We start from the raw sequence: 20,956 nt of genomic DNA on the forward strand, positions 1-20,956 counted from the left end.
TTAGTCGCCGGGCTAGCGAGCGAGCGGCCGGGTTGGCAATATCTGAGCGACGCTTGGGTGTTCGAGTGTTTGGATGTCTTGCTGCTCGTTTGTTTGCTTGCAGGTACGGAGTATCTACAGAGGATGTACGGAGTAGGGACAGTACATCCGGACAGACAGCATGCAGCGCACATTATCTCACATTGGGGCGCTCGAAACAAAGGCTGGCGGCCACGATCATTGGCGCGGTCGCAACATCGCCCTCGTCCTCATCATCGTGATGGCACACTCACTCGCGGCCTCTCAAACCGTGCAGCGCAATAATGGGCGCCGATCGCTGCGTTGGAACCCACCACTGATGGCGTACAGCCGGTCTGGCGCGATCGGCAGCTGTCAGGATGAGGATAACTATTAGTTAGTTAACTGCCTATGAGTAGAGACAGAGAGAGAGAGAGAGAGATGCGCCTGCGCGTCGCACGACAGCGCGTGGCAAGCAGAACTACCGAGTTGTGTGTATGTCCGCGCAGCCGATCCGCCGCTCCCTGACCCCGGACGCGCAGCTGGCGCTTATTAGTGAGTTAGTGAGTTCGTGAGTTAAGCCCGGCGATCGGACTGGACGCGCCGCACCACCCATCGTCGCTCGCCCGCCGCACTGCCCGGCCCAGCGGCCAACCGGCCAGCCGCGCGGGTGGCGAGTCTCGCGGCCGCGCGAACTATGAGGCTGGCAAGCGAGAGCGCGCGTGTGTCTCTGTTTGTCTGTCTGTCTGTCTGTCTGTCTGTGTGTGTGTGTGTGTGCGCTCAGGCGATCAGGCCCGCGACACAGCCCGACTCCCAACATCAACAACAACGACGACGACGACCTCCGTCCCTCCGCCTGCGCCGTACTGACTTTGATATCACTGGCCCGCCCACGCTGCGGCGCCGATGTGATGCGTCCAATTCGCTGGCCGGCCCTGCACGCCCGGCCGATCGTCTGCGCATTGTCTCTGCTGGGCCTGCGGGAATGTAACGAGACCTCGCATCGCGGGAGACCTCTGCCTGTGCTGTGACGGGGGCGTTCTGCCGCTGTCTCTCTCTCTCTCTCTTTCTGCCTCCTTTCTCTCCTCTCTCTCTTCTCCTTTCTCTCTATCTCTCTAGCTCTCTGTCTCAGAGCTTATTCTCATTTCGCACACACGCGCTGTGGTGTTTTCACCCATACCTGCGCGCCTTTTCTTTGGCCCGAAGTTCCAGCCCCCCCTTCTCTCGGGCATCCGGCCCTCGACTCTTTATGCCTGCGCGCCGCGCCGGCCTTTTCCCATCCCCTTTACCTCCTTTCTTCCCTTCCTCCTGCTCGTCCCGCTGCAGCTCCCTGTCGGCTGCTCGTGTCCTGCTCTACCCTCCTCGTCCGCCGCGTAGACCAGTGGTTTGGCCGTCCGATCCACCGTCCCGCTGCGGAGAGCATATCCAGCTTCGCGCTCCCCCCTTCTGTCTCTCTCTCGCCGCTCAATGCGACGGGCTCCGCCTGGACGACTAGCCAGTTAGTCTGAAACCACGCCGGCCCAGCAGCCAAAGAGGCAAAAAAGAAAAGAAAAAGCCAAACGAGAACTAAAAAAGAAGACCCGGTGGCCACCACCAGCCCTACCGCAACTTGTTTCAGCGCCTCCCTCGGGGCCGACCCAGCAGCCTATCCGGAGAAGCCCTGGCCCCCCTCCTCCTCTTCCCCCCCTTCGCCGGCGCGCGCGCGAGCTGCAAACGAAACTCGAGCCAGGGAGGAACCCGTTCCCAGCACGGCAAGGTTCGCCTCTTTTTCTCTTTTTTGTTGCATTATTATTTAGGTCGGGTCTTGGGGGGGGGGGGGGGGGGGGGCGGGGGGCGGGGGGGGGCGCGCTTTTGCGGCGCCTTTTTTGCTTGCATAGCGGTCCCCCCCCCCCCCCCCCCCCGGGGGGGGGGGGGGGGGGGGGGGGGGGGGGGGGGGGGGGGGGCGTGCCGGCGCACGTCGCGGGCGCGCTTATGCAGCGACATTATTGCATGCATAGCCGGTCCTCCCCCCCCTCCCCGCCCAGAGAGAGGGGCGTTATAGGGCATGGAGATCTGACGTTGCTGACCAGGAATCCCCCGAGCGCGCCGCCCACCGACGCCCGTCTTCCCGGCCTGCGCTGCGGTGCGCTGCGCTGCTGCGGCAGTGTTGTTGCTTGTTGCTTCTTCGCCCTTTGCCAACCCCCCCGGCCCATCATCCCCCATCATTCTCTGGCACCCTAAACCTTCTGGACCGCCGCCGTCGTATGCGTTTGAGTTTGCCAGACTCGTCAACCGTCGAACTCAAACCGCCTTCATTTCTTGGGTCGTGCACATCCTTTCAGGAAAATTTCCGCAAGACTTCGGGCCCAGCTAGCTGGCTGGCCGCCCGCCGGCGGCGGCGCGGGGGGTGGGCAGAGGGCTTCTCTGCCCGCTGAGTCTCGCGGCTGCTGCTGCTGCTGCTGCTGCTTGTTACTGTGTGCTTCGTTGCTGGCGGAACGCTCTTCGCATCGCCGCTGCCACTCCATCCTCGCATTCGCCATCCATCCCTTCGCACCGCCCAAACCAAACCAAACCATACCACCACCACCACTATCACTACTTCCCCTTCCCTTACAATTCTACCCTCTCCCCCCCCCGAGATCGCCCCCCCTCGCCCCTCCCCGCCGCCCGCCGCCCATTCCTTCGTCGTCCGTCCCTGGCCGTCCGTGGTTGTGAATCTGCCGGAAGGAAGCCTTCTGATCCCAGCAGCCGCAGCGCCGTCGTCGACTCCACCCCGGGGGCCTTAGTAGTCTCTGCGCCCAGGCCAAAAAATTCAAAAAAAAAAAGAAGTACAACACAAAAAAAAAGCGTGCACTACCGCCGCCCGTCAGGCAGAAGCATCCTGGAGAACCTTGCCTTGTCTCCCGGCGGTGGCCTCTGCGCTTGAGCTTGTCGAACTAAGCTGACGCTTCCAACCTCTTGGGAGCCTCTTTATCTCTCTTCCCCTTCTTTTTTTTTTGTCTTTTGCATCTTATTTTTTTTTGTCTTTCATCTTAAAAAGCCGTTTGCTGTGACGACATTCCGGAAAGCAAGATATACTTCCTCGATCTCGCCCCCGGACTCCCTCGTTTGCCATTCGCTTCTCGTCATCCCTCCACTCTTACTTTTTTTTCTCCTTCATTCTTCTTCTCTCCTTCTTCTTCTTTTCTATGGTTACTATGTGCGACAGCCCGCAACGACCGTGCCGTTCAGAATAGGAGCTATTTAATTTTTTTTATTTTTTTCATTTCCCCTCCTCCGTCCAAAAGTCCCCGACGCGGGGGGCCCATTTACCACACTTTGAAACCAGGCCGACCCTTTTTTTTTTCTTCTTTTCGCGCTTCCTGTTGGATTTCCTTGGGTGTGTGCCGCCGTATATCCAAGGGCGAGCAATCCGCTTGACCGGACCGGTCTTCTTATTCTTTTTTTGCTTTCAGCCCACACTTTCCGTCTCCATGAATGCTCCAGGATACTCGGATCACCACGCGGCGCAGTCGGCCTTGCAAGGGTGGGTACTATCCATCTCCATTCTCCCTCTTCCCTTGCTCTCTCTCTCTTTTGTCTTTTGCTCCTTTCCTTCTATCTATCTTTCGTGCCCTTTTCCATTTTTTGCGCGCAGTGCGAGCCTCGTGCGGGCGACCGTCTTGCTGACCTGTGATCGCGACCATGACAGTTCCGACTACGACCTTACCGTCCGCCAGCACCCGGAGCGCGCGCGCGTGGCGTCAGGGAAGGAGAAAGGTGCGTGATCCCGCGGCACTCCCCCCCCCCGCCTCGGCTCTGACTGTCAAAGCTCATCTGTTTGTTGGCCTATAATAGAACGCAAGCCGGTAGACCCGCCGCCGATAATCCAGCTTCGCCTCAAGGACCAGTGCGATCCCGCGCGGTAAGTCTTGCGTGTGCTGTCCCTCTCCTTCTCGGACTAGCCCGGACTTTGAGCCCCCCCAGTTTATGCTGACTTAAATGTGCCGTAGTAATTACCTGCAAAGTCCTTATTATTTTATGTGTTGTGCGCTACATCATCCCTCGGAGGATCGACCTGCCCCGCCAGCAGCGTCAAATGCGCTGTCAGGAACGTTAGTGTCGTCATTACATCGCTTAAAGGACGTGGATAATTCTGGTTTGTGGCCTGGACTCCCCTGCAGCGTCGAAGCTGCGCGTGGCCCACTTGCTCTAACACCTCCTTACACTCTAGATGGCGGCTTTTTCGTCTTCGGAGACGTTTCCGTCCGCACAGAGGGACGATTTAGACTAAAATTTAACCTCTTTGAAATGCGCAGGTACATACGAGCTGTCCATGCCTATTTGCTGAGCCTCCTTGGCGCTAACCGCTTAAACTCGCTGCAGGGATGAAGTGGTTCATATCAGATCCATCCTGTCAAATCCGTTTCAAGGTGAGATCGGCTGTCAAGTGACTAGTGCGCCAGGATGCAGACTGATACGTCCTTAGTGGTGCCGCCCAAGGCCTTCCCGGGCATGACTGAATCCACCTTCCTGTCGAGATCGTTCGCCGATCAAGGAGTCAAGCTGCGCATCCGAAAAGAACCCAGAACACTCTTGTTAGTGGAAGCCCAGGCCGCTCGTCATGAAGCCCATCTTGCTAACTCCCGCAGAAAACGCCAACTGCCGCGGCCCGAAGACTATCCGCCGACGCGCTACAGCGAGAGGCCGAGTTCCGCCTTCGCCGATAGACCTGCGCCCACGGTGGTGACTTCGATGCAACCCGCCACCCCCGTACAAGCCTATACGCCCCCCGACCGTGACTACGCGCCGTACTATGCGCCCACGGCCAAGAAACCGCGGACCTCGCTGGACTTGAGCCTCCGAGGGTATTACGACGGCGATGGCCGATATAACGGCCGGCCCGGCGACCACCAGCCCTCGCCCATCGCGTCGAATCTTCTACACGAGTCGCCGCCGAATGCCTATACGCAGGCGAGCTATCATGCGCCTGTCCACGCAGCGTCGCCTGCCGCCTATTTTGATGGACAGGCGGCCCCGACGAGTCACCCCGTCTTGCCCTCCCAGCCTGAACATCCCACAAATGGCAATGGGTATGGGCATAAGTATCCTGCGTGAAACTAAACGCATCTCTCTCTCTCTGCCTTACTTAGCGTTTTTGATACCTCTCGAACTTCCTCCCCTCCCCCTTCTCCCCTTTTACCCTTGTCTTTTTAATGCTTCCCGTTTCTCTTCTTGCCAACCCCCCCTTTTTTATCCCCTTTTTATTTTGACCTTTTTCCCTTCTCCTTGACCCTTTTTTAATTCGGTTACAACATGATTCTGGCTTTTTTTTCGTCCCCTCTTGTTATTCCTACCAACATATCCACCAGTTCCCAGCACACACACACACACACGCACTAGAGATATCTGCATTTGGGGGGAGTCGGAAGCGGAGTATTATCGGAACCCTATCGTTTTCGTGAGACGGTTTATTTTTTTGGCGTAATTTTTATTACTTTTATTATTACTGCTGACTGGATGTTGTTTTGGCGGGTGGGAGGAAATACAAAAAAGATTTCTTTCGGTTTTTTTTTTTTCACCACAGTACTTCATTGTACACTACCCCCTCCCCCTTATTTTTTGTTCTTCCATATATTTTTTTTGGTTTAGGTGTGGTGCAAAGCAAAGCTCTCATGCATTCGGGTTGCTCCTTTTCCTTTTCCTTTTGTTTCTATTTTTTTAGCTTCATCTTTTTATATTGATATCTGATGCCTTGTTTTTGTTTTTGGTTTTCTTGGCCTACATTGTTTCTGGATGGAATGCAAATTGATGTTGGTTTTTTTGTTCTCCTTCTTTTAGCAGGAATGAACTCCTGGCTTGGGGGCTTTGAAGGCTATTGGGAGCCTCAGAAATGACCTTTTTCTGTGTGTTAGCATATTAATGCTGTTGTTTCTTGGACATCACATCTAAGGGTGAATATGATCGTGAGCTGTTTGCTTCTACAATGATTCAGCCTAGGAGTGCCTCTTAAGTGGTTGCCCGGGACATCTCTCCCTCCCTCTCTCTGTGAGTCTGTATTTTGGTACCTGCCATCGCGCAAGTGTTGTGTGTGAGCGGCACTTACCACATTAGGTAATCCTGTCAATTGGTAGTCCACAACAATTGCCTACGCGCACTCTTTACTCACTTCTCATCATATTCCCCACCTCCTTGGTACTGTTTCTTTTTTTTTTCCCACCCCTCTCGAACCTTGGTTCTACTTCCGTGTTAGCATTTAGGGCCAGCCAGCCCACTGGGATTTTCTTATCAGCCCGGCCTAGTTAGATAAACCTGCTTTTTCCCTGGAACCAAACCAAACCAAACCAACCCGCCGGGGGCGCGTTCTAGACCCGTTCCAGAGTTCCGACGGCGGCCGCCCGGCCATGGACGAGGACGACCTGCCGACGACGGTCGAGTCGGTGCGTCTTAGCGGCGACTGGCGCGACGATGACGGCGACGGCAAGATTACGCTGCAACTGCGAGTGCGGGTGAGATAATCCCCCGGGTTCATTATCGTGGATTACTTTGTCTTCTTGTTCATTATTATTTTTGTCCACGCGGCGTGAATGCAACGATATGTAGAAAGCCTTGGCAAGGGGGGTGTTTCCTAACTTTTGCTTTCCTCTCGCCTTAGGTCCACGCCTGTCCCAACGGCCGCGCTCCCATTCTCCGTTTGGACAGCGGCGTCGAAGTGCATCTTGTCGACGAGACCGTGTGCGAGGCTGAGTACAAGGATCTAGAAGACCTCGGGTGCTCGCGAAACTGGGCGTTGTGGCAGTATCGCGCCGGTAGCAGTGTTGTTGCGCAGGGATATAGCGGCGGCGGCACCCACAAGGACGAGGGGGAGGATGATGATGATGGTGGTGGTGCCTGCGGCGGCAGGGATCGGCTGGAGCATGAGACTCCGCGGCGCTTGTACGAGGCGGGAGTGCGGCTGTCGCCATCGCCGGTGAAGGAGCGGCTGTTTCCACCGAGTCCGGAGGGGAGTAGCGGGTCTATTGAGAATTATGGGCATGGAGTGAACGGGAGCCGTGCGTACTGCGGGGATAGTAGTGGCACGGACTTGGAAGACGGGGAGCACCAAGAAATTTTTGGTCTGGATTCAGCGTGGACGCCGGAGCCGGTGGCGTATATTCCCTGGAATAACAACATTGTCACACTGCAGGACGAGCTGGCGCGGTTGGGCAGCAGTCACCAGCGGGAGGCGTCGAATACTACCGTGATCCATTTGTCGCCGGAAAATGGTTATGGACATGCTCATAGTCACCGCGCGGCCTATTCGGAACAGCATCTGTCATTATCGCCGTCACTGTCGCCACGGGCTTATGGTCTTAGTGTTCAAAAAAGGGGGGTGAGAAGTAGAATCCCGGTCAAGAGCGAAAACCTGTGGCAGCTGGGTACAGCTCATCAGTCGCCCGGGTTTTCCAAGTTTATGGCAGACGTGGACAGCCCTGGGTTGCAGACAAGGGAGAATAACTGCAAGAAGGGAAACTTTCAAGATCCTCAGTCCCCCTGGAGCGATCGGGCTTCAAAACTGATGATACCCGAGTATTCTTCTGGATTCACCCCAGAAAAACATAGGGCTCGACGTTCGGCGTTCGACAATCAAGGTTTAGGTCTGGAGCCGAATGAAGCCCAGGCTCTGCCAACCACTCCTGAAAATAAGGTCATCGGAGATTTTGGTAGCCCGGCATTCTCATCAGGTAGGTTATGCCTAGATTCCCTGGTACTCAGAGAGGAAGCCAACGCAAAATGGCAAATAGGTCGGGTGTTCTGTCGAAGCGAAGATCTTGAGAGGAATGCCACAGGAATCAATTCGGCAGAAAGCTCTAATTATGGCGATGGTAAAAGATCACATCTTATGAACCTATGGCTTGATGACGGACCGTGTGAGAGTAATATCAAATTAGAAGAGGAGCGCGAAATCCAGGGAGAATGTTCTTGGACGACGGATGATCAAGGTAGCGAGACAAGCCAGTCATTGCTCCGGAATACGGAAGATACAGACGATGCAAGAAGTCCCTTGATATCAGATCACATCTCTCTCCCAAGTCCCACGCCATCTTCCAAGTTAAGCATGCCTTGGAATTCGGTGGAAGATTTGGTTACAAAAAAGGCAGTATGCCCCTCTTTGCTGGATATAGACAACGTTGAGTATCATCCATCCAAGCCAGTGAAACCCAGAATTGAGACGGTCGATGGAATCCTAATAGTGTCGTTTCCCAACGATGCAGGACGCGGCATTGTCGTGTACGAAGCTAGTCTCGAGCTTCGATCAAGCGAGCCTTCCTTTGGAATTTCGGGAAACTTTGATGCTGATAGTGAGGACGAGGACGAGGAAGACAATGGGGATGACGACGATGATGATACCCTTCTTAATATCAGATGGCACATCGAATACAAACCATCCAGGGAGCGTCAAGGCCTGCCAATACTCTCCATGGCAAATTCAAATGGAGGAGACATAGCTATTTTGCGGAAGCCATTCATACTGGGAGATGTTGGGCTGGACACTGGTCTATTTGGGAGTCATGGAAGTTCATTTGCCATAACTGGAACTTTCAACGGAGTCAACCTGTATGCCGACATCCTTCACGAATTTGTGAGGTATATCAATTTTTATGCAGCTCTCGTTCGATGTTACGAAAAGACAAGCTGGAAAAGGAACCTTCTAAAGGTTGGGGGACAGCTATACCAGATTGCCCAACACTGCGGTCTCTTCCTCGCTGTAGTGTTTGTTGCGGCGTTTTTCTTGTTTCCGTTGGTTCGCAGAGGCAACTATGGTCTTGAGGTTTATCACGAAGCCCGGGACAATGACTGCCCAGCACATAGACTCGAGTGCCAGGTGTTTCTTCGTCGCCCCAGGTTAATCAAAGCAGAAAACACTGCCCGACGTTCTTATGGCCAGAACGGAATGCGCTACCCCATGTCACCTCGGACTTCAACGGCGCCTTCATCGGAGATGAAAAATGCTAATACGCCCCCAAGAACTCCGGATCCGATGGTGGGGCGCCTTGTTAGTCCTCTCCTCCCCACCTGTGCCCCAAGCTCGAAAGTCAAGTTCGTGGCGAAGATTGAGGTGCCCCAGAAACGAGAAGATAGCGTTGTTATGGCGGAGGTGGGAGAAGCATCGAACAAAACCTCTCTTCGGGATCGAATAGACCGGTTTCTTGGCTGGAGAGGGCCTGTTGTTACTGGGGGAGCGAATTAATAAAGGGTTAGGAGTTGGGAGGTGAAAAAAATGAAGATTCCAATACTGGCTACAGAGTTGTTATGGAGTTAGTTGGTTAACTAGTTAGAGTTACTCCGCTGACTAGTGACGTGAGCACGGAGTTTTTCCCTAGGCTAATAAGAAGCTGGTTATGTAACTATCCCTGTCACTGGAATGGAGGAATAGGATGGCGAGGTTGGAGTCGGCAATGGGATCAACTGTCTGTGCGAATAGCATGTAAGGTATAGAGTACCGGAGTCGGAGTAGCTAGTTAAATGGAACGACGGCAATTGAAGTAACTAGCCATTTTTACTAACTAGTTAGGCGATGGTTTAGAGGCCATTTTGGTCTGGAGTACGGAGTAAACAGCATTCCGTAGCTACTATGGACAGGAAGGGTTTCATGTCGGCAATGCAGATGCTGTACGGAGTAGAACAGACCCAAAGATTGGTAGCGGGTTTCATGTCAGAGCTCTGTGTTTCAAGGCAGATGCTGTGTCGCAATGCCGTACATTCAAAGGCTGATTTCCATCCCAGTGAAAACTAACTAATGGAATATCATTGAGAGCTGTTAAAACGTAAAAGCTGTTTCTGAAACGGCCTCTCCAGAGCTCCTTTGCATGGTCCTGCTCATTATTTGTTGGGCAACTAGCTGTACATTGGGTTCCGGGATTGACCCAGATATCTCTCCGCCATTCTCCAGACTTTGTGCAAACTAAAACTATAGTTATGTTAACAAACAACTAACTAGTTAGTTGACTAGTAGTTGGCTAACTAATTAACTTCGTGGAGGATCACAGCGCACAGAACACAAGTTCGCAGACTGCATAAGCAAGCTCTCGCTTCTGCAGGGCCGAACGACAGAATTGTACTGTTGGGAGCCAGAAGAGTAGGTCTATTGCAGACTTGGTGTTGCTTTGATTGATTGCCTTTCTTGGTGTCTGGCTCGGCTTTTCTGTGGATATTTACTCTTGGTGTTGTGGAAAATTTTCTTCAGACCACCAGACTTTCTTGCCAGACAAGAGTCTGCCACAAGGCCAGGCCGACAGAAAAATACTAGTTAATCAGTGCACTAGGGCCATCCATGTGTTTATTCTTTTGAGGCGATACTAACAATAGATACGTTGTACGGAGTACACCCTTTGTATCCTCGTCATCATGGTGAACAAGGAACCGCTTCTGGTAGCAAAACACCCCGATACCCTTCCGCTAAAGAAACCGAATCGACACCTTGACAGCTTTCAGAAGACATCGCAGAGTGCAGCGTTCACGGAGGCGGCGGTCTCGAAAGGCGCTGCAAGGAGGGCAGAAGATCACTCTGTGGGATCTTTTGCGACATCGCAATCGAGATCGTGGGCCAATGGGGTGCCGGAAGGTGGACATTACGCGGAGGCTATGAAAACACTTAGAAGAAATCGGGGGTTGATTACTGCCGAAATTGAAGGCCTGCTCGCGGAAGAAATGGCGGCAGTGAATCATGTCCCTCAAGTGAAGGAGAGTAGTGATGACGTTTCTATAATCTCGAATACCCATCGGGCTCGTGGGGAAAATAATGTGCGTATATCGCCTGAAAGCAGTGAATTATTTAAAAGTATTGCTGAGGACCAGCTTGGACCTTCTAAGCGCCGAACGCCGGGCCTGGTTTCAAAGTCCGTCACTTCACCGGCCGCCTCTTCTTCTCAACCAATCCACAGAGACGTCGTCCAGCCACCTACACAGCCACGAGCACAACGGTTTTCTAAACGTTCGGCAAGATTGTCTGCAGGTCCTAGCCATTATATCGCCCCGCACAAAGACTTGAATACCCTTATACAGAGAAATATGGAAAGGGAGAATAATCTACAGTACCAAATGCAGAACCCATCTGAGCATGAATTTGAGAATGAGTTTTTGCACCTGAGCGTTGGTGAAGTGAATGATATCCGCGAGTGGCTCCAACTTACCGGCTACTATGATGAGCAATACCGCTTTAAAACTCTGCAGCGTCGTAGGCGTTTGGCTGCTTTGGAGCAAGAAATGACCGACCTGAGGAAAGAGGACCAGGATGAGCGTGTCGCATTATTAGCAAAGCACGATGATGCAGTTCGTCCTTTAGCGTACTCGAAGCAAACTGCCATCGAGTCAATGGCCCGGAAATATAGTGGAAATGCGAGCCCTTACTTGATGTCAGGTAACAATGAATCTGGGCCCCGCTCCAATAAAGCCGTGGTGCACAACGATATGAACGACACCCCTTCAGATTTGAATTATAATCCGGGCCGTAAACCACTCATGCATCCAACTAGGGAGCAAAACTTGAAGCGTGGCTTGTCGCCTGTGCCGCTGGAGGATCCATGGAAAAAGTCTAGGTTGGAGAATTGGGGACAAAGCAGCCATACTGAAGGTGCGGTTTCATTCAAACCATATGTTGAGTTCCACTTGATCTAATGGAGTCTAGATCAATACAGTTCTAGGGTCTCTGAGCAACCTGCCTGTCGTAAGGATCGGCGTTTTAACTCGCACATGGGCTTGGACTCTGAGCTGTATCTGCAGTCCAACCCAACTGATGATTATGCTGGCTGGAACGACGTACAATACTCTCGAAAACCCAAGGGTGCCTTGCAAGATTGCGGTGAGAGCCGTATGCAAATCCGTGGTAAAGGCAGCTCTAAGTACCCTGGATACGATATACCATTTCGCTCCAGCTACGCTGTTGGTGACATGGTCTTGCATGCTACTGGTATGGTTTATCTTGAAACCATAGCTTTTCGTTTATTGACTTATATCTAGATACAAGATTCTTCATGATTAAATGTCTTACGGCTGCCGCCGTAACTACTTCACAACAAGATGTAGGGTTCTTCGTTGATTTGCTCCACTTCTCCACTAATCTATACTAGGGAACCTGGTCAACACAAATCAAGAATGTAGCTAAATTGACAGAAGCTTTTACTACAAGTCGAAATGTGATATTATTTTTTTCGGTCAACCAGAGCAAGGCATTTCAAGGTTATGTAAGTTTACTTAACCTGCTTGAAGATATTTGCCATTGCAGGTCTTCAGCTCACAATCTTATCTTGCTGTGCTCCTGTGGCTAACTTGTATACATTCAGGCACGGATGGAAACACTACCAGGAGATGAAGAGCTTCCTATAAACAGTGACTCATTCAAAGGCAAACTCAGCCCTCCTTTCAAAGTCATGTGGCTGAATATTGCCTTCACCAAATTCAGACATGCTGCCCATCTTCCCAATTCTTACAATGAAGACGCACCAGCATTGGTTGGGCGCGATGGCCAAGAGATTGACCCAGGCTGTGGATTGGAACTTTGTTACGTTCTCGACCAGACTCCAGCACATAAAAGGAAATCATACGCCTCCTTAGATCTGGTTAGCGAACCTTAGGCCCCACTAAGTTCTTATCAAAAATAATCAAGGTAACAAGATCCGGACGGACTCTCAAATGATGAAATTTTTTGGCCTACAACATACTTGTGGATATGGCATTCATTCTTCACTCTCATAGTTGACACAACGTTTGACCTCACCTTATGAACTACATATAAATTGTTGCATATGCCGTGGATTCGAGTTGAATTGCGGAATATATCACAAAAGCCAAGTCAGAAACATGTTGAGAAATATCTAGGACCTTGGTCTATTAATCCATTTACTACTGCTTTCTGCGCGATATTTACAGCATTTCTAAAATTTCACCAAGGAAAAATAAGTTTTCATTACTCTCGAGAACTTGAAATGAAAAAGAAATACCAAAAAGGCTACCAGTACAATATTAGCCTTAGTTTTATTTCTTTTGTTGTGAGAAGGAATAACAGGCTATACTCCGTGCTTAGATATGCTACCTACATATTATTTCCCTTCTCCCAATACCACGTTGCTTGAAATATATTCTGAGCGAGATGAATGGAAAAAAATTCAGAAATAATGGTATGCACCAAATGCTATATGCTTTTGCCTTGCAAAGTGAAATACACCAATGCCATTCCATTACTTAGACTGGGACTACACTCGACGTCTGGATATAGAGGTGGGCGAGATGATTACATATCAAAGTGTCAACTAACGCGGTGGTTTTTATAACATGACAAAGGAGAGCTATCGATGAATAATATGATTAATGGTCAAAAATATTTGCTATCTTTTTGGAACATAGCTTTGCCTCACAGGCGTGTGCTTTATCCATGTCTCTATTTATCCATAGGACTGACAACTTTGGGAACATATGCCTCTTCAAGATACGAAATCTCTTCCTCAGTTAATTGGACCTTGACACTGGCCACGGCTTCGTCGATTCTTTCCTTACTACCAAAACCCAAAATCGGATAAATCCCCCATTTACTTAAACTCCAAGCGGTGGCCACCTATGCCATACTAATACCCCTTTTCTTAGCCAACTCTTCCACACGACCAATGATAATTTTGTCGGCCTCCGTTTCTGTATCACGGATCATGGTTTTCATGATTCGATCCGATTGCTCGTGGACAGTTGAGCGCGAACCAAGAGGCCTTGTGAGAGCGCCACGGGCCAAAGGAGACCAGGGAATGAGACCGACTCCAGAATCGACACAGTAGGGGATCATTTCACGTTCGCCTTCACGGTTCAGGAGGTTGTGGTAGCTCTGCATAGAAATCAACTGATGCCCGCCATTACGGGCGGCGATATTTTGAAGAGCCTGGAATTCCCATGCGGCCATTGAACTGGCGCCAATGTATCGAACCTTGCCGCTCTCTACGACGTCGTTCAATGCGCGCATAATCTCTTCTCTAGGTACACCTCTGTCTCAGACGGTGGATTTGCAGCACATCGATGTATGTGCCCAATCGTTGCACGCTGGCGTTGACGGCGTCAAAGATATGCTTTCTAGAGAGTCCAAGGCGGTTGACAAATTCCCCGGTATTCTGAATTTGGAATAAAGGCAGTTCGCAGTTTGGATCTACAAGGAAGTAGCACCTGGTCATGATCACGACGTTGGAACGGGGAATTTTGTACTGCTCAAGAGCCTTGCCGATAATCTCTTCAGAGCGGCCCTTCGAATAAACATCTGCCTGAGGAATCGGCTTGTTAACAGCTGGAATCTTTCACCTGACAAGGAGGGAGAAATACTGTATCCATTTGTTGATCCCTTTTTTATACGCATGTTCTAGCAATGGGAGGGCTTGTTCCTCATCAAGTATCCAGTCAAACATCTTGGACGACCCATAGCTCATTGCTCCGAGCACGATTCTCGAGATATTAAGACCCGATTTTCCTAAACTGTGTGCCATGTAAGTAGGTGGTTTTCCAGTATCTTTGTTACATCCCACCTACCGGGCATATTCCATTTCAATGTCTGGTCGCTGGAGAACGTCATGTTTTTGCGCCATGGTGAAGGATTGAGGGAGCCGATACTGAGATCATTCTCCTAAATTTCAAGTTCTCTTCACCATTTTATACGTAAATCTGGTCAACCGGTCTACGGGGATAGGAGGGTGTTCACCCCGCGAAAACTCCGTATTATAAATCGCTTCTAAATCTAGGCCAACTCAATGGCTGATAGAGCCCACATCCCCTGGTCGGTTTTGCCGGAGGCTATTGTTCCAAGCTGCCCAGTAGGCCAAAGCTGGCTATGGGCAGGAAGGAGTTAAGTTGAACCCGGACATAACATAGGTTCCTTATCTCCGCTAGTCAAGTTATCGCCGACAGCTCGCCTCAACGACGAACAACGTCTGGGCAACGCAGTCGGCTACTGTTCATCCCTCACCGGCTAGGTGTCTCTTTCAAATTGCCGAGGGGCCGACTGTGAACGACATCGATTTCCTTGCGACGGGTTTGGGCGCCGCTTGACAGCATATGCGCGCGTAACCATTTAAATACAGTGCCCTTTGTTTCTGGGACATCCTGCTGCAAAGTACCTTTCACTTACTCACTTGGTTTTGAATGAAATCAGCCCATGTTGCCGCTGAAACTTCTTCTTCTTCTTCTTTGGAACACGTATCTTATACCAAGTGCTGGCTTTGAACGCAGACATTAAGTCCATTCTCCAGCATCCAGTTCTTAATCCCAGGAAACAGTTTCTCATGTAACACATTGTGCACCAGTCACTGCAGTGCATACTTTAACCGTTGGTGCAACAGTTACACTAGTTATACTAATACTCTATAGCTTTGTACAATGCAGCAAAGTGTTACAGCCAGGTTTGGCTCAAAGACCTGCATGCAGAGTAATGTGGCATAGGATGCATACTGCCTGGATATAACAAGAGAGTTAGATCTCAAAGAGGCGGACTGCATGTTTTACTTACAAGATACCAAGAATATTTCACTGAAATGGCGGCATACAGGTAGTTCAAACACTTTACTCCCGACTTGTATCCCCTCTAGTACACCCAATACTGTGTAATATTTGCATCAGTATTGCCAATCAAATTTCCTCAAGAAGTTTCTGTTACGTGCTATCCTCCTACTAGGTTCAAATACCAATATATACCCACCTGTGACTGTCAGAATAAATCTTAGGCTGGCTGCTACATGCTTATACAAGCCAACCGTTTGAAACCCAAGGGAAGCAGAAAAGCGGGAACGCTGCCCTAGCGATTTTCTAAAAGACTTATCTTTTGCGAACGCTCTCTTTTTTTAGACTTATAATCTACATTTCAAATTTGTTCGTTGCCGTCTATATTTTTTTGGGGTATCTTTACAATAACCCCTTCGAAGAAAATACTGCTCATACCACGGCACCAGAAAGAACAGCAGAAGATGGCAGCCAATACTAAGGAAATAAATACCAATGACTCCCCGGCTGGCGGAAAGTATGACGATTATGATATGGAAGATATGATAGCACGAGAAAAAGCTGTGATACGCAAAATTGACTGGAGATTGATTCCTTCACTCTCAGCTTTATACACTGTCGCCATTATTGATCGTGGAAATGTTTGTCTTGATTTCAATACTCGCTATTACGCCTCTTTCTGATATGAGAATCTAGATTTCAAATGCCCGAATCGCTGGGATGGAGGAGGATTTGCAGCTTAATATTGGAAATAGGTTTTCCGTCGCTTTACTTGTTTTCTTCATTCCATACTTACTTTTTGAGGTTGGTTTTTAAGCTTTATCGCCAATATAATGATTCTTTGGAAGAATTTAACCATCCTGCCTTGAAAATTAGCTACCCTCGAATATTATTTTACGACAAGTTGGGGGTGCTAACTGGCTGTGTTTTCTTGCATTTTGCTGGGGAGCATTTATGCTGGGCCAGGGATTCATCACGAACTATCCCTCCTTGGTTGTCTTTCGATTAATCCTCGGACTATTCGAAGCCGGTATGACTTCTCACAGCCCCAACTTACCTTTCGTCTTTATAACGCTTTAAAAGGCTTCTTTCCTGGGTGTGTGTACCTGATTTCATGCTGGTACCAGAGATATGAAGTCCAAAAGCGGTAGTTTGACCCCATTCAATTGCTCCTGGCCTGATGTCAACTTATCAATTCTAGATTGGCTGCTTTCTATCTGTCATCAGTACTTCTCGGCGCTTTTGGTGGCATCCTGGCCTTTGGATTGATGCAAATGGAAGGCATTCGGGGTCATCGGGGATGGAGATGGATTTTCGTGAGCTCTATATCCCTCTTAGCAGGTGGAAGTCCATGGGCATTTTTCTAATGCATTGATAGATCGTTGAGGGTGCATTGACTTTAGTCATTGCCATTATTTCCTGGTTTTATGTCCCAGCATTTCCTCATGATGCTCAAAAGGACGGTTTTCTTAATGAGCAAGAAGCAAAGCTGGTGCGAGATAGAATTGACAGAGACCGACAAGATGCTTCTCCAGATAGCCTTACCATGGAAAAAGTCATACGATGTTTGTGTGATGTGAAAATATGGATGTTGTATGTGGTCATTTTATCCAAAATTGTGGCAAAAAACATTAGTTGATGATGTCAAATAGCTCTTTAATGCTCACATCCACTGCAGTGCCTATGTAAGTGAAACATTACTACCAAGCTTCATCAAATTGCTAACAAATAGTCAGCTTCGGCCTATACTACTTCTCTCCTGTCATCATAAAAGGCATGGGATATTCTGCTAGTGTTGCAAACCTTCTTACAACAGGACCCTACTGTTTTGCTGTTGCGAGCGCCTATTTCTTCTCTTGGCTAGGTGATAAATGGCGTATTCGAGGCCCTTTTATTGTTATTCAAGCCATAATCACCATTGTCGGCCTCATGCTAGTTGCCTATCACCCTCACCATGGTGTCCGTTTCTTCGGTTTGTTTCTTGGAATAGCCGGGTGTCAGGGCAATGTACCAACATTGCTAGCTTACCAGTCTAACAATATCAGAATGCAATCAAAGCGAGCAGTAGCAAGTGCTGTCCAACTCGGATTTGGGGCGGGTGGAGGGATTATTGCATCGACAATATTTCGGCAGGCAGATGCGCCTGCATATGTACCCGGACTATGGACTACAGCTGGTCTTCAGTTCTTGCTCATTGGCGTATTCTGTGTGACAGAATATTATTTGTGGAAGAAAAATAAAGAGGTTGATGAAGGCAAGGCGACTATGCCAATCGAGGGGCTGGAAGGGTTTCGATACACTCTGTGATGGAATCCAGTCAACCAGCTGACTAGCTAGTTACCACCAATAACAATACTTTGATCAAACTACTATATATATCAATACACTTAGTTCATCATGATCCATTTCATTTCATTATTCGTTTATGTAAGAAAGGAACCGAACACATCTTCTATCCTCTCATATGCACAAGGTTATATGACCAGCTGTTCTGGTTTCATATACCATACGGGTAAAGACGGCATCCAATCAAAGGGTCATAGGCTGTTTACAAAGAAGAGATTTCCAATGTCAGGTTAAGAAGAGGGGGGAAAAAATAACGCACGAAAAATGTTAGCAGGATTCATAAGCGCTTTAAGGGTTGCAATAGGACCACAATACAAACCCCCCAAGTGTCTGTATTTGTCACTGCATGGTAGTGCAAAGAATGGAATCTAACAAAGGAAATAAAAACAAAGGAAATTCGTAAAGTAGTCAGAAGGATCAAACCCATCTGTCATCACTAACTCTCTCACCAAGTATCTCGTGGTCTCCAGTTCCACATATATCAACTTGGAGATCTAGCTTTGGAGGCGCATCGCCCACAATACCGAGTTTCTTTGGACTTCCACATCCTTTGGTCGGGCTACGAGGAGTCGAGGGTGGTGCGTCTCGAGGCGGCCCTTCACGAACAAAGAGATAGTCCCAACTGTCGTCCGCAGCGGCCGAAACCCAAACTTTTAGACCCTCATGAACCGCAGGGTATAGTTTCTCTTTACAGGTTCGAAGACTTCGACCCATAACCTTTTCTAAGCCAGATGCGCGCAGATAAGTGCGCAATTCATTTCTCTCTTCAATTGTTGGTAATGATGCAAGAAGGCCATTTATTAAGTCTAAGTGTGTGGCGAGATAATTGGTAGCTTCCCATTCCACTCCCCCAATGTATGGGGCAGCGGGAACGGGAGTATGTGGTGGAGGAAAGTAACGCTTGATAAAAGGGAGAGAGGCATCCTCTGCCTGTGTGACAGGTACCACGTTGAAATGGTGGAGGAATATCCAAAAGACTTCTTTTGTAACATTGCTTATTTCTTTGCACCATAGCTGATAGGGGCGTGGTTGATGCATTTCGGCAATGAATGGCAGAGGTCGAGATTCCTGGGGCGGTTTTGGATCTTGCATGTATGATAGAATGATCCGCGCACGAGCAGCCACTTCGTCAAATGTAGCTGCAGATAAATGGGAGAATAAGAGGCTGAGTATAATATTCCGGGTTGAGAATTCACTTGGTCCTTTTTTCTCTTCGCCAAAAAGTACCCCTAATAGGGTTGGAAACAGCTCGTCACCAATTCTGCAGAGTTGTTGGAGGGCAGGAGAGGTAGTACACAAGGCCTTGATACAAAGCAGAACTTCGTGAAGTAATGCATCTTCGTGCTCCTCTCTGGGAGGAATGTCAATTTTACCAAAATGACACGGAAGTCCGGGACTTTACATACCTCCATTCAACTTTTAATATCCTATACAGAAGATCAACAAGCTGGTCCATTCCACCATGGGAAATGAATGACTCGACCCATGAGACCGTTTCATTTCGTAAAAGAATACGAAGCTTGTGCAATTTGCTCACTTCTACAATCTCGGGTTTTTGTACTTCCTTTAGGTAATGAACAAAATCGGTTGGGTGAGCTATAAGATCTGGAGATGGTAGTCCGGTGCTCAGTCCCGTTAAGGGTACACCACGTGAAGATCCTGGAACATACATATCCACAGACTTTGGCCGTTTATGAGAACCGGAGGAATCGGGTTTCTGTCTTCTGAACGAGGACAAGTCGACTTTAGCCGCCACAAAGCTGCCGCTAAGTGGTCGCACTTTATTTGCCTTATTATCAGAACGACCATAGGAGCTGTCTTTACTTTTAGTTCGTTTATGGGAGGTGTGTCCAGGCAGGCGTTGGTTTGAAATAGAGGCAGCTGAAGATTCGCCCTCGATCTGATTCTTATTGATAAAATCCGCCTTGATATTCGTATTCAGTGTCCTCATCCTGTCACGCATATTATGTGGTATGTTTCGGGCGTCCTTTGCCAAAGGTTAGTGATAAAATGACATGCAAATGGTAAAACGACGCACCAAAAGACGTTCAAATTCGCTCTCAATTTCCTTCGGATCAACGGGCTTGGGCTTATCGAAGTTCTTATCCTTTGCATTAAATGCGGCTATTGCAGCCATCACGCGAGAGCCTCGATTTCCATTTGACGACTTTCGTTTCTCTGACGGGGGCTTTTCAGCCAGAGGGTGTGTTCGTGATGAATTCGACTGAATACTTCCAGCGGATGGACTACGTTTATGCATCGAGTGCAGAAGATCCTTAACAGATGATGTGCTAGAGGAGCCATATTCTGACTTTGGCCTCCATTTTGGTTCAGGACGTTTGGTGAGAGATGGTTGCTGGAAATCATGGAAGTTCCTCTGGTTCGCTGGAGAATAGCCTTTAGGGGTGTACAATGACATTTCTTCCTCGAGGGTCCTTCCGTAAAGACTGGACACTTGACTTTGAATGGAATGGGCCCTTGATCTAGGAATCGGCGGAGGAGGCATATCGTTTCTGATAATACCGGCATTTTCCTTATTGTCTTTGGCGGGCGACGCGTCTTTCTTACCCCGCTGAGATTTCTTGAAGATTCCAGAAAGGCTAGTAGATGATTTGGTCTTCTTCGGCTTGTTACGCTTAGATTCAAGTTCATTGCTAGAAAGCTTCGATCCACAGGCTTTCTTGTCGTTGTCCTTCAGAAGTGACTTTAAAGACACCGAACTTTTTGTTTTCTTATGAAGGCTCTTTTTGTCAGGTGAGTCCACGCACTTTACTTTGAAGAATTCATTTGCTAGTCCTTGATTAAGTGCCTTCTCAGACAACTCCTTTAGTGGCTGAGAAGGCAGAGGCTGAGAGTTGTTTGGTGGCAGTATCCAAGCCTGAAGCGGGTTCCGATTTTCAGTGTCATACGCGGCAGAAGAAAGGTTCGCGGATTGAGACTTTCTACGCGAATGAGGGAGTATCGACTTTAGAACAGACCTCTTCGACTTATGAGGGCTCTCGTCACGGAACTGGGCTGCAAAGCTGGATGCCATTGTTGACTACCTTATTGGGACAACAGTGTCAGTTTCTAGAAGATTTAACAGTAGGTTCATACTATACATACCTATCAGTAACGCTCATTGTTCGGTGACTGAGGGCATGACAAGATGTAA

At 49.2% G+C, this 20,956-nt stretch overlaps 7 protein-coding genes across 7 annotated transcripts; 5 read left to right on the forward strand and 2 right to left on the reverse strand.

The window, feature by feature from the left end:
- Positions 1-4,266: 4,266 nt before the first annotated feature.
- LOZ57_004537 (uncharacterized protein) lies at positions 4,267-5,073 on the forward strand (the record flags this gene model as incomplete). Its single annotated transcript, XM_049253579.1, has 3 exons — positions 4,267-4,274; positions 4,342-4,388; positions 4,445-5,073. 3 exons carry the CDS (start codon positions 4,267-4,269, stop codon positions 5,071-5,073), a joined length of 684 nt encoding a protein of 227 aa, XP_049107399.1.
- A 1,286-nt stretch (positions 5,074-6,359) lies between these two features.
- Positions 6,360-9,187, forward strand: LOZ57_004538 (uncharacterized protein; the record flags this gene model as incomplete). Its single annotated transcript, XM_049253580.1, has 2 exons — positions 6,360-6,464; positions 6,611-9,187. 2 exons carry the CDS (start codon positions 6,360-6,362, stop codon positions 9,185-9,187), a joined length of 2,682 nt encoding a protein of 893 aa, XP_049107400.1.
- A 1,157-nt stretch (positions 9,188-10,344) lies between these two features.
- Positions 10,345-11,613, forward strand: LOZ57_004539 (uncharacterized protein; the record flags this gene model as incomplete). The annotated part of the gene is made up of 1 exon (XM_049253581.1): positions 10,345-11,613. The coding sequence occupies one exon, from the start codon at positions 10,345-10,347 to the stop codon at positions 11,611-11,613; it is 1,269 nt and encodes a 422-aa protein (XP_049107401.1).
- A 75-nt stretch (positions 11,614-11,688) lies between these two features.
- On the forward strand, positions 11,689-12,569 carry LOZ57_004540 (uncharacterized protein; the record flags this gene model as incomplete). The annotated part of the gene is made up of 4 exons (XM_049253582.1): positions 11,689-11,905; positions 11,956-12,017; positions 12,066-12,179; positions 12,279-12,569. The coding sequence occupies 4 exons, from the start codon at positions 11,689-11,691 to the stop codon at positions 12,567-12,569; spliced, it is 684 nt and encodes a 227-aa protein (XP_049107402.1).
- Positions 12,570-13,546: 977 nt separating this feature from the next.
- CSH1_2 (CSG1/SUR1-like protein) lies at positions 13,547-14,549 on the reverse strand (the record flags this gene model as incomplete). Its single annotated transcript, XM_049253583.1, has 4 exons — positions 13,547-13,914; positions 13,973-14,231; positions 14,274-14,439; positions 14,494-14,549. 4 exons carry the CDS (start codon positions 14,547-14,549, stop codon positions 13,547-13,549), a joined length of 849 nt encoding a protein of 282 aa, XP_049107403.1.
- Positions 14,550-15,920: 1,371 nt separating this feature from the next.
- LOZ57_004542 (uncharacterized protein) lies at positions 15,921-17,763 on the forward strand (the record flags this gene model as incomplete). Its single annotated transcript, XM_049253584.1, has 8 exons — positions 15,921-16,097; positions 16,153-16,260; positions 16,333-16,486; positions 16,540-16,603; positions 16,658-16,772; positions 16,835-17,049; positions 17,109-17,141; positions 17,193-17,763. 8 exons carry the CDS (start codon positions 15,921-15,923, stop codon positions 17,761-17,763), a joined length of 1,437 nt encoding a protein of 478 aa, XP_049107404.1.
- A 456-nt stretch (positions 17,764-18,219) lies between these two features.
- LOZ57_004543 (uncharacterized protein) lies at positions 18,220-20,836 on the reverse strand (the record flags this gene model as incomplete). Its single annotated transcript, XM_049253585.1, has 3 exons — positions 18,220-19,153; positions 19,209-19,789; positions 19,841-20,836. The coding sequence occupies 3 exons, from the start codon at positions 20,834-20,836 to the stop codon at positions 18,220-18,222; spliced, it is 2,511 nt and encodes an 836-aa protein (XP_049107405.1).
- Positions 20,837-20,956: the final 120 nt, after the last annotated feature.

The sequence above is a fragment of the Ophidiomyces ophidiicola genome (assembly GCF_022830035.1).
Source record: "Ophidiomyces ophidiicola strain CBS 122913 chromosome Unknown scaffold_19, whole genome shotgun sequence".
In the NCBI taxonomy this organism is placed as follows: Eukaryota; Fungi; Ascomycota; class Eurotiomycetes; order Onygenales; family Onygenaceae; genus Ophidiomyces; species Ophidiomyces ophidiicola.